Source organism: Puma concolor, chromosome B2, assembly GCF_028749965.1.
Source record: "Puma concolor isolate L17-30 chromosome B2, mPumCon1.1.hap2, whole genome shotgun sequence".
NCBI classification, from domain to species: Eukaryota; Metazoa; Chordata; class Mammalia; order Carnivora; family Felidae; genus Puma; species Puma concolor.
The window spans coordinates 119,464,789-119,477,806 of NC_141671.1; the positions used below are offsets into that span (position 1 = coordinate 119,464,789).

At 41.6% G+C, this 13,018-nt stretch overlaps 1 protein-coding gene across 2 annotated transcripts in view; it reads right to left on the minus strand.

The window, feature by feature from the left end:
- SAMD3 (sterile alpha motif domain containing 3) overlaps window positions 1-13,018 on the minus strand; it is a 58,241-nt gene that overhangs the window by 24,493 nt on the left and 20,730 nt on the right. For both annotated transcript variants that reach the window (XM_086707820.1, XM_086707821.1), the window contains 3 exons: window positions 11,710-11,895; window positions 11,376-11,460; window positions 3,074-3,241 (listed from right to left, as the gene is read on the minus strand). In XM_086707820.1, coding sequence (XP_086563946.1) covers window positions 3,074-3,241; window positions 11,376-11,460; window positions 11,710-11,895 — 439 coding nt within the window. The remainder of the gene's footprint in view (window positions 1-3,073; window positions 3,242-11,375; window positions 11,461-11,709; window positions 11,896-13,018) is intronic.

The following is a 13,018-nucleotide window of genomic DNA, read 5'->3' on the forward strand; positions in this document are numbered from 1 at the left end:
CCAAACAAACTCAGCAGTGGCCTGGGTTATCTGCAGAAGCCCATGAGACAAAGTTAAGAAAACCACCTTCCTTCACAGAGACATCTACCTTCAGTTCTTTGTAAATTTCTCCCAACCATCAAAAGAGAAATAACAGAAATGAAACAAAGCAAATGAAAATCTCTTCCTCTCCTTTATTCCTTTCCAAAACCTTCCTCTATTTCATCCAAACCCACTTCCCTGCCCTTGAGAAAATAGCCTGACTCCTGACTTCTTGCATCCATCAGCATTTTCCAGCTCTGTCGCACAGGAAATAACTGTTTTCTGTATTATGGAAATATTATGTCCGGGCAAGAGAGTTTAAAAGATGTGAAAGTTACCAAAGTATCTTAATCCAAATGCCTTTAATTTTCAGAAATCTTAAAGATATTGAAAAGGAGCTATCAGAAGTTCAAGCTGGAGATGGGAAGTAATTTAGGCAATTTATCTGAAGTATAAAATTCCACGAGATAAGTGGTATATTCAGTGGATTTATCTTTCCATTCTTCTTTTTTTTTTTTTTAAATTTTTTTTTTCCCAACATTTATTTATTTTTGGGACAGAGAGAGACAGAGCATGAACGGGGGAGGGGCAGAGAGAGAGGGAGACACAGAATCGGAAGCAGGCTCCAGGCTCTGAGCCATCAGCCCAGAGCCCGACGCGGGGCTCGAACTCACGGACCGCGAGATCGTGACCTGGCTGAAGTCGGACGCTACGCTTAACCGACTGCACCACCCAGGCGCCCCTCTTTCCATTCTTCTTAGGGTTTTTCCATTTGCTTAATCACTGTTCGGGGTAAAAAATACAGAAGCACACTGTTTCTGTAATATTCGAGTGTAAAATTTCTCCCATTCCTTAAAGGTTTGGGCTTTAGAAAACAGCAGGTCACAGACACGGATGTTACAGTCTTAGAAAGAATCAGTCATCTGTGGCTCCATTTGTAAGAAGGAGAAAAGTAAATCTTGACCGATTAGATATGTTTGTCAGAAAAAACACTGTGTCTTCAGGTGTGAACAATGACCACTTTAGAATCTCTTTTTGCCCCAGCTGGCTGGTAGGAAGGTCAAAACGAAATCCTGTTGTAACTTAACTCATCTCGGACCCTGGTACATTCATCTGTGTTGGTGTGTGTGTGTGTGTGTGTGTGTGTGTGTGTGTGTGTGTGTGTGTTGTAGCAAAATCCCCTGCATGGATCTTAGCAGGATTCATCTGAGGATTCAGGCTTGTCTTGGGGGCCTGGGGGAGGAGAAAAGAAGGGAAGATTCGCGAAGGGTGTCATCACATGAAGTGTTGAGAGGGAACTGAAAGAGAAGTGTAGAGATTGGTTCAGTGATGATGTGTCAACAAAAGAGAGGAGCTGCCATTTGGTTTGTGTGATCCCTGACTCCCCGAATGTGCCCTTGAGTTCCAGTGCTAGCGACAATTGCTCATCTTCCGATTTAACATTAATTCATTCCATTGAATTTTGGTAGGCCGTGCATCATAGAACAAAAAGGAAAACTGAATTTGCAGACCTTTAATTTATTTCGAAAGGAGCTCTATTTTTCGTATACTGAAAATCAAATTTTGTGAAAAAGCCAATCTATGTGTAACATAATTATGTCCCTTTACAAAGTGACTTTTTATTTTTAAGAGGATAAAATTAAATCTAATTAAAATAAATCTAATTCTGTGTTATCATGAGTATTATTTATTTATTTGTTTTTTTAGAAATAATTATTTATTTTGGTGGGGAAAGTGCAAGCGAGGGAGGGGCAGAGAGAGGGGGGCACAGGATCCAAAGCAGGCTCCGCGCTGACAGGCTGACAGCAGTGAGCCCAATGTGGGGCTTGAACTCATGAACCATGAGATCATGACCTGAGCTGAAGTCGGATGCTCAACCGACTGAGCCACCCAGGTGCCTCTATCATGAGTATTGTTTATAACTGGAATATTGCAGTCAAAACTTCTAAAAAGTTACACCACTAAATCTTTACCTTTCACCTGTCTTTTCGTTGAAGAGCAGGCATAGAAGTTTTATTATCTTAACTGGCCTATGACTTGGAAATCTTACTGAAAATTATAAGATATTTAAAATGTACACACCTTCATCTATTTTTTTTTCTTTTTTATGATGTGGGGATGAATGTTTTGCAAAACATGTTTAAAAATATTCCTGCTCCCTGGAGCTTACAGGTAGTAGTAATAAAACTGAGACAACCAAGATCGGCTACTCTAGTTCGATCAAATAAATATACCAGCTAAGAACGAAAATGGAATATTTACACCAAGTACAATCACTAACATCAATGCATCTGTGGCGAAGAGTAAGGATTACATATTCATGTTGGATTGGGGTGGAAACACAATTGGCCACCATGGGATTTGACTTCTTCTATACTTGGTAGTTTGGACATCCTTCCTTAAGGAGTTCATTCACTTTATTAGCAGGGACCATTTTTTGTTCTTGACCATATTTGGGGGCCCTGAGGTAGGGATATTTATAGGATCTCAATAATTAGGACCTGCATGCACATTACTTACAGCAAAACCCCCTGCTGAGGGATAGATCTACAGGCGCTGCCTGGCCCTTAGGCCTGGGGCACTGCAGGGTTGGCACAGGGGACTCTCTGGGCAAGGGAAGAGCCAGATGGGGTTTATATCCATGCACGTGGCCTACCTTCCTCCCTGAAACCTTGGGGATAGAGGCTACCCCATGAGATGAGTCTTTAAAACCGTCTGTAACCATAAGAACAGCCGGAACATAAGATATATTTTATGATGAGAGGAAGAGAAATGTTTCAAAGACCCAGAACATAAGGGCGTTTCCAGGTTTTTCGAAGGTTGCGAAAGAATAAACATGAGATGATGAATAACACACTCTGCTCAAACTGTTTTTAGAAGCCCTCTTTTGGAAATATTATCATTCATATTATTAGTCACACAGAACAGATTTCCCTACCTCCAATTTTCAAAAAGAATATCTGATTTTGTTTTAGTGATCGTAGATGCTGTTACTTAGTATCCTTAATCACCAGTCAACAAATAAACAGAATATTTAAATATCCAATCTTACTTTTATCCGGACAATTTTAATCTCATCAGAGTTTGTATCAGGAAGAAATTTCTTGGTCTGGCCTCTTCGGTGTCCAAATTTACATTTATTTCTCACCACCTGTTCATCATCTTCTATGGGTCTTCGAACATATTTAAAGCGATCTTTGAGAGCTCGTTTCCACAAAAACTGCATAAATTAACAAAACAAGACAGTTACTCTTCAAGGAGATTGGAATAATCCCACATAAACAATACAGTCTTTGTCACTCTTGGGTTTGCAACTCTTTTCACCTCACAATAGTAAAATTAATAGAACTATCCTTCCATTTATCTTCACAACAATCTTGTGATATTGCCATAAAAATTATAATCTCTAAATTATAACTAAAGAAACAGAGTCGAAAAAATAATAATATATCCCCCAATGCCACACTGGGGTTTTCTAATTCCCAAAATTGGATGTTTTCTTTTTTTTTTAATAATGAACTAAATGGATTTATTTCTGATTTTTCATTCTTTTAAATATTTTTTTAATGTTTGTTTATTTTTTGAGAAAGAGCACACAAGCAGGGGAGGGGCAGAGAGAGACACACAGAATGTGAAGCGGGCTCCAGCCTCTGAGCTGTCAATGCAGAGCCCAATGCAGAGCACGAACTGTGAGATCATGACCCGAGCCGAAGTCAAATGTTTAACCAACTGAGCCACCCAGGCGCCCCAAATTGGATGTTTTCTACCATACTTTGCTGTCTCCACGACACATGCCACTTTTCCACTGGGTTTGAAGAAAGAACTGATACTGGCTTATGCAGATATGAATTGATGCATTTTCTTAAACATTTTTTCTGTCATCCCTTGAAATTCACATTGGTGAATACTATTGGCATTCATTCCCCAGATATTTGTGGAGCATGTGCTCTTTCAAACACAAAGACCAGGTTTCTTCCCTGGGAGAGAGGAGGGCTCAGGCAGACACAGCATTCAGCCTAGCAGAGGGATGAGTAATTTCAATTCAGAGTGAACAGTGTTATAACAGGGGAAGAGACAGCATTATCTTACATTGTGCTAGGAGACCACAGAAACCTTCCTGTAGGAGGCACATGTGAGCTGAGGTTTAGATCTCAGTGTCAGAAAACTACACCAGGGGGTTGGAGACAGCAGGTGGGATGCCCGGTAAGGGGTAGATAGAAGTTCCAGGCAGAGGAAGCAGCCTGTGCAGTGGACAGAGGGATAGCTCGTGCCATTTGGAAAGCTGCCAAGAGCTATGCATGACCGGGAAGCAGAGGTCACCATGGGGAATGGCAGAGAATAGGCTAGGAAATAAGGCAAGAGAGAGAAGTGAGCTCAATCCTAAAAGGCACGGTCACCCCATAAAGGAGCTTCACGGTAATCCAGAACCAGATCTTTTCAAACCCCTGTCAGTGGACAGGTTACATCGGCATCTCATAGGGAACTTTTGTCCTGGGTTCTTCCTCTAAAGCAATGGTTCTCAAACTTTAACCCGAATCTCAATTCCAGGATGGCACAGGTTGCTGGGGCACCTGGGTGGCTCAGACGGTTAAGTGTCTGACTCTTGATTTCAGCTCAAGTCATGATTTCTCACGGTTCTTGCGATCAAGCCCCATGTCGGGCTCTGTCCTGACAGTGCAGAGCCTGCTTGGAACTATCTTTCTCTCCCTTTCTCTGTGCCCCTCTCCCACTCATGCTCGCTCTTCCCCCACCCCTCTCAAAATAAACACACACACACACACACACACACACACACACACACACACACGTTGCTGGGCTAGTCTTTCAGAGTCTGTGGTTTGGTATGTCAGGGTATGTAAGAATCTGCATTTCTTACAGGTTCCCAAGGACACTAATGCTGCTGGCCCAGACCCTAGAGATTCTGATTCAGTAGGTCAGAGTGGAGCCTGGATGTCTGTATTTTTCAAGGCTTTATAGGTAATCCAGCTGCAAAGCCAGGCTAAGAAGTCCTCCTAGGCCACATTGAGGGAGAAAGCAGATGTTCAGATCTGAGCTCTGAGAGAATCTGTCTGCCATGTGCAGTGTTTGGGAGATCAAAGACATGGGCAACAGCTGAGGGACACAACTGGGCTTTCTCAACGAGCCAACATGCTCTTCCTCTGCTGGGCCTTTGATTTTGGCCTGGAAAGCTCTATCCCTGTCCTCCCTGACCCTGCTAGTATCTAGTTAACCCTGCTCTGCCTCCAGATCTCAGCTCAGCCATCACTTCTTTATGGAGACCTCTCAGGCCCTAGAAGCTCATTTCCCTTGGTCATCAGCTCTCACCTTTGCTTGTCCACACTTACCACACTGGGGCCTTACCTTCATCTTTGTGACGCTTTTCTGTTCTGTTCTTTTCATTCTTCCTCTCTTTACTTTCCCCCCTTCCTTCTCTTCTTCCTTCCCTCCCTCCTTCCTTCCTTCTCTCTTTCCTTTCCTTCCATTAGGCTGTAAGCACACAAAGCCAGGTTCACGTCTGCTTTGCCCACCAAGCCCAGCACAGTGCCTGATGCATCTTGAAACTACAAATATTGGACACCTTGCGTCAGTCCTCGGTGATGCAGAGGGACCCAGGTGTCGAAGGAACAGACTAGAAGCAAGACTCAGAGTTTTGGCCTTGCTTGGTGAGGAACTTAGTGCATGAGGAGTAGCCCAACACTTAAAACCTGAACCTCAAGGCTGCTTCTAAGCCCTTGACTTCCGGCAGTGCACTATGCTTGAATAGGCCCAAGACTGGGTGACTTTGGGCACATTTTCTAAGCTCTGTTTCCTCACGGGCAAATGGGAATGCCACTGAAATCACATTAGTAGCGTGGCTAGCACTTAGATTTTGCCATTCCTTGTTCCCTGGCTTAAGTTTCTATGGGTTATTCCCTATCCTTCAGAAGAAAGACTTCCATTGGGAGGGCCCAGGGTCTAGGCCTCGTGTGTATTAGCCAAGAAACCCGTCAGCAAGTAACCTTTGTCTTAGTTTCCACAGCTATAAAATAGAACAACCAGACCGGTGCCGTAAACTGCACTGGGCTTTGGGAGACTGAAATGAATAGCTACTCATGGAAGTTATTTGTAAAGTAAAGTGCCGTTTGTTCATAAAACCTTCCAAGCCCTGGAGAGGAGTGCTGTGGGTTGAGGTCAGCCGACAGCTTTGACTCTGATTAAGCTCCTAGCTATGTATGAGTCAGAGACTCTTCATCACCTCCCACAAGCTTGTGGGTCTGCCCTCAGCCACCACTGTTTTACAACAGCACAGAAATAATGGATAGTTTATATTCTTCTTAGCCTTAAAATATGAAATAATGCAAACACACTTTTCCCCTCATGTTTCCTACAGCTCTGAAGTCCTTCTAAACCTGCTGATGTGGTGGGAAGTATTATAGCACTCAACTGTTAGGATTTTTTTCTTTTTTTTTTGGTTTTTAAATTTTTTTTTAATGTTTATTTATTTTAGAGCACGAGCAGGGCAGGGGCAGAGAGAGAGGGAGACACAGAATCTGAAGCAGGCTCTGGGCTCTGAGCTGTCAGCACAGAGCCTGATGCGAGGCTCAAACTCACAACCTTGAGATCATGACCTGAGACAAAGTCGGACACTTAACTGACTGAGCCACCCAGGCGCCCCCAGGATGTTTTTCAATTGCCAATTTCTTTTTCCCAGCCTCTCCCCTCTCTTCTTATTAACTGTCTGATAGGAACAGGGAAAAGACAAATTGGCAAGTATTTACTGAGCATCTACCATTTTTATACCTAAGAAAATGAGCAATAATTGCATAATATCATATATGTATATACATAATATCATATACATGGCTGGCACCATGAGTTCCTTACACAGATGCCTCAGTAGAAAATCCCACGTCACTGAATAATCATCCTCCTTAGCCAATACTCTTCCACCTGGGGGCTGTGGCGGGGGGGGGGGGCAGACAGTAGAGTGGAAAGAGCTATATGGATATAGCTCTCCTTTAATTCTTCTGAAATAAAAAATAGTCCTGGGGGCGCCTGGGTGGCTCAGTCAGTTAAGCGTCTGACTTCAGCTCAGGTCATGATCTGGCGGTTTGTGAGTTTGAGCCCCACATTAGGCTCTGTGCTGACAACTCAGAGCCTGGAGCCTGCTCCGGATTCTGTCTCCCTTTCTCTCTGCCCCTCCCCTGCTCACAGTCTGTCTCCGTCTCTCTCAAAAATAAATAAACATTAAAAAATTTTTTTAAAATAGTCCTGACATTATGGGCACCCGATCTAGTACATGAAATAGTCCCTGGCATCACCAGCAGGTTTTGGCTCCACATTTTAAACCCAGATATAATGTTTAGGAAACTTTCAGACAAACTTAGAATATGAAACATCTTACATGGCAACTGGACTAGACTTGTCCAAAAAATAAGTATCAGGGAAAAAAATAAAAGAAATTAGAAAAAAGAAATTAAAGGGGCGCCAGGGTGGCTCAGTCAGTTAGGTGGCCAACTTCGGCTCAGGTCATGATTTCGCAGTTCATGAGTTCGAGCCCCACGTCTGACTCTGTGCTGACAGCTCAGAGCCTGGAGCCTGCTTCGGATTCTGTGTTTCTGTCTATGCCCCTCCTCTGCTCATGCTCTCTCCCTCTCTCTCTCTCTCAAAAATAAATTTAAAAAACATTTTAAAAAAAGAAATTAAAAAGACATAATAAACAAATGCAATGAATAATCCTTGACTAGATTTTATAGTAAAAAATCCATTCCAAAAACATATTTTGGAATAATTGGAGAAATGGGAATATGGGTTATATATATTATTATGTAATTATTATATCATATTATGCAATTATTGCTAATTTTCTTAGGTATAAAAATGGTATCGTTCTTGTAGAGGAGATCATCCGTATCCTTACAAGATACATGCTGAAGTATTTAGGAATGGTGTCTGAAACTTGTTTTTTGTTTCCAAATGCCCAGCCAAAACAAATAAAGAAATATGAGACAAGAAAAATAAATGTGGCAAAATATTAACACTTACTGAGTCTAAATCAGTGATTCTTTTTAAAAGAATTTCTTTTTCTTTGTAGAGAGAGAGAGAGAGTACACAAGGAAGAGGGTGAGAGAGAGAGAGAGAGAGAGAGAGAATCCCAAGCAGGCTCTGCACTCAACCCATTGCTCAACATGGGGCTCAAAGGCTCAGTCACAACCCTGGAATCACGACCTGAGCCGAAATCAAGGGTTGGAGGCTCAACCAACTGAGCCACCCAGCCGCCCCAGTGATTCTTAATTATCAGGATTTTGTCCTCTTCCCAGAATGCACATGGCAATGTTTGGAGACACTGCTGTTGTCATAATGGTTTGGGTGAGTGGGTGGGGCTACTCAGGGATACTGCTAACTAACCTACAGTGCAGAGGACAGCCCCCACCACAAAGAATTATCCAGCCTAAAATATAAGTACTACCAAGGTTAAGAAACCTTGATCTAGATAAAAGGGTATATGGGTGCCCATTGTAGCATTCTTTCAACTTCTGTCTGGACTTAGGAAAATAAAAAGTTGCAAATAAAGTTAGCCCTAAAAATGACAAAGAGCTTGCTCACTTGTGCTCACTCTCTCTCCCTCACTCTCTCTCAAACACACACACACACACACACACACACACACACACACACATTCACATTCTCAGAAAATTTCTGTCTTCCACTGTAACATTAGAAACATAACCTCACGCACACTTGCAGGGAGAATTTGGGTAAATATCTACCATGCACCAGAGTTTCCCCTTTCATTCTATGTAGCATGGGCTGTACATGCTAAGCAAACATGGGCTGTAACATGCTAAGCAATTTTTCAGGTCTCCATATCAGTTAACCATCTTTCATTAATGCCACTGGGGATGGAGGTGGCTAAAATGCACACAAAATTGAAGTAAGCATTATTCATTACTTTCTATTTGACTCACTTTCATAATCATGAAACTAAAGGTCAAAATGTAAATAGATAAATATATATTTGCTTACATGAATGCAAATATTCTCTGGATGGAATCTTTGATAGCATTAGTTACTTCTGGGGAGGAAAATTAGGGGGAAGACAAGAGGTGGGAGGGAGACTTTTCCATTCATAGCCTGCTGTAGCTTTTGAATTTTGAACTCTGTGAATATATAATTTATTCAAACAGCATATTTAAATTATTTCTAAAAATGCAACTAGCTCTATGCACAGTAACACTGATTCATCAGCAGATAGTATACTTGAGTATAGGAGACATTCTTAGAATCAATTTTGTTAGCCACATCAGTGTGATTATCAATGTTAGGACTCTGGGTTTGTTTTCTTTGTAGTTTTTTGGGTTTTTTGTATAGAGTTTTTTTTTTTAGAGAAAATTAGGTTTATTTTGCAGTATGTTTTTATATGCAGCAGCTTACTTTAGAAAGGATGTCATACGAGAACCAAAAATACCTCAATTCCAGTCTGGGCTTCGATAGTTACTAGTTCCAGACATGGAATCCAATCTCTTTCCTGAGACTGGATGGTAAAAAGAATATATATGGCACTCTCCCACTCAGAAAATTCTGATTCTATCCCCACATAATAAACATTTCTTGAAAATACAGGAAGAAAATAGAAGGAAGGAAAGGAGGAAGGAAGGCACTTCCTTCTAGTGATGATAGCCCTGGTATAGGTGTCACATCCTTCTCTCTTTTTTAAATTTTTTTTTTTAATATTTATTCATTTTTGAAAGACAGAGACACAGCGTGATCAGGGGAGGAGCAGAGAGAGAGGGAGACACAGAATCTGAAACAGGCTCCAGGCTCTGAGCTGACAGCACACAGCCCGAAGCAGGGCTCGAACTCACAGACCGCGAGATCATGACCTGAGCAGAGGTAGGATGCTTAACTGACTGAGCCACCCAGGCACCCCACATCCTTCTCTTTTGGGGTATTACATCTCTCTTTTTTTAAAAAACATTTTACTTTTTAATGTAGTTTTTAGATTATTCATTTCGAGAGAGAGAACACAAGCAGGGAAGGGGCAGAGAGAGAGAGGGAGAGAGAGACAGAGAGAGAGAGAGAGAGAAAGAAAGAAAGAAAGAAAGAAAGAAAGAAAGAAAGAATCCCAAGCAGGCTCCATACCCAGCACAGATCCTGACATGGGGCTCAATCCCACAACCCCAAGATCATGATCTGAGCTGAAATCAAGAGCTGGACGCTCAACTGACTGAGCCACCCAGGTGCCACTTGGGTATTATATCCCTTAAAGACCCTTCCTAGAGACTCCACATTACACATGTTTTGAGGAAGAGACAGAAAGATGCTGATGGAGAGACAAAGAAGACAAAGGAAGTGGATGTGGAAGGGAGGAACAGGTGGAGCACAGGGGATTTTTAGGTCCGTGAAAATACTCTGTAAGATACAGTGATGATGGGTACGTGTCATTATGTATTTGTTCAAACCTTTAGAATGTACAGCCATGAGCATGAATCCTAATGTAAACTACGGACTTGGGTGATAATGATGCATCAATATAGATTCACCCATTGTAGTAAATGTACCACCCTTGTGGGGGATATTCATAATGGGAGGGAGGCTATACATGTGGGGGCAGGGCTACATGAGAGATCTCTGTACCTTCCTCTTGCTGTAAACCTAAAACTGATCAAAAAGTCTATTTTTTTTTTAAAGAAGACAAAGTGGGGGGGGGGGCATCTGGGTGGCTTAGTTGATTAAGCATCCAACTTTTGATTTAGACTCAGATTATGATCTCAAGGTTCACAGGATCCAGCCCTGCATTGGGTTCTGCACTGACAGTGCATACCCTGTTTAAGATTCTCTCTCTGCATCTCTCTCTGTCCCTCCTGTGTTCACTCTCCCTCTCTCTCTTTTGCTCTCTCAGAAATAAACACTTAAAAACTCCATTTAAAAACACTTTTTGAAATAATTGGAGAAATGAGAATATGGGTTACAAGTATTATTATCAAAATAAATAAATAAAGATTAAAAATAAAAAGGCAAAGGAACACAAGAGAGATACAGAAGGTTTTAAAAGAGAGCAGAGCCAGACAGAGAGGTGGGGGAGGGAGGGAGGGAGGGTGAGAGAGAGAAAGACAGAGAGAGAGAGAGAGACCAAAGCTAAGAAAAAAAACAGGGACTGACAGAATGAGACAGAGCCAAAGGAACAGAATCAGAGAGAGACCAAAATAGAGACAACTAGCCAGAAAAGACAGAGAAAGAGAAACAGACACAGACACAGATGGACAGACAGAGACGGAGGGAGGGGGAAATGGGGCATACAATGACTGGACAGTACAAAGCTATTATTTTAAGATGGGTTGAGATGGATGGAAGGGCCCCATGTGGTCACTTACAAAGCCACAGCCATCCTCGTCCAAGAAAGGGTGGGCTTGCAGCAAGGCGTTGACCACGTCATTGTATTGCTGGGTGCTGGGATACCTGTTCAGTGCAACAAGAAGGACATTTTTCACTTCAAGCAGCCCAATTTCCCTCCTATGAGTCCAAATTATACTCACTTTTCTTCCAATCCTTCTGTATAACAATGTAGACATTCAAATATTGGGCAATGTTGGACTTATTACTAATATGTCATCCAAAATCTAAGGAAAATTGGTTCCAAATGAATTCTACTCTACTCCGAAAACAGACCCTCTCCCAGAGCACGAAGTCTGGCCTATTATTACTCACAGTGAGCCTTCCAGATACTTAGTCATGTCGGCCTGGAGAAACTCAATGATCCTTATCCTCATGCTGTGATCGGGACACTTTTGTTCTGCTAACATGCACTTGACATCATAGGGAAACTCTGGTAAAACATACGACTTAGTCCATTGCAATGCTTTATTCCTTGCTACAACATGTTTCACATTCCTTCTGTTAAATAAAAACACACAGAGTGAAATTCTATTTCAAATAGATGCAACTTATGAATTCTCTACATCCCAAGAAATGTGGAATTAATCAATCCTTCTCACACCCGTTCATCTATCCACAAATGTCTGGGAGGGCTCATTAGCTATCTCTGTTTTCTTTCCCTTTGCACACACATAAATAATTTGTAGTTCTGGGGGAAAAATATCTTAATAAAATAGACTGTAGAATAAAGCCTAAAGTTGGAAAGAAGATTGAACCATATATCTTGAAGATATGTGATGCATGGCTCAAAATTGAACAAGATACCAACTAAAAGAGAGTAAGCTGCAACTCAGCAAAGCAAAAGAGGCACACAAATAAAGTCTTGGTGCCTGATTAAGAAAGTTCTTCTAATTAATTTATTCTGTTACTGTTTATAGTGAAATACAGGATCCACTTAATTTAGTTGGTCTTTGGCTACTTTTTAAATCTATTTTTATTTTTTAATTTAATTTTATTTATTTTTTTCTTTTTAGAGAGAGGAAGAGTGAGCTGATGAAAAGGGTAGAGGAGAGAGAGAGAGAGAGAGAGAGAGAATCTTAAGCAGGCTCCACACTCAGCACAGAGCCCGACAGGGACTCAGTCCCACAACCTTGGGATTATGACCTGAGCCAAAATCAAGAGTTGGCTGAGGCACCCCAGTCTTTGGCTATTCTAATAAGGTAAGCGTAGTTTCTGAATTAAAAGTACATGTCAGATACTTACATTCAGATGAAGTTTGTACAAAAGGCTACAGAAAACTATAGCTACAGAAACCAAATCAAGCTCATCAGTGTTTACTGGGGGCTGCAGGTTGGAGTGGGGACTGACGGCAGAGGGGCGCAAGGGGAGTTATTCAGGGGGATGGAAGTGTTCCAAAATGGATTGTGGCAATGACTGTGCACCTGTACAAATGTGCTAGAGTTAACTGAGCTGTATATTTTAAATAGATGAACTTCATGTTACGTAAACGATACTCCAATAAAGTTATTTATAGAATTAAATATGAGAACCACTTGAAAACCCTCAAGTCAGTAACTGAACATTAAGTGTGTAAAAAGAAGAATCTATAGGAAAATTTCCACACAACTTATCAGGGGCAATA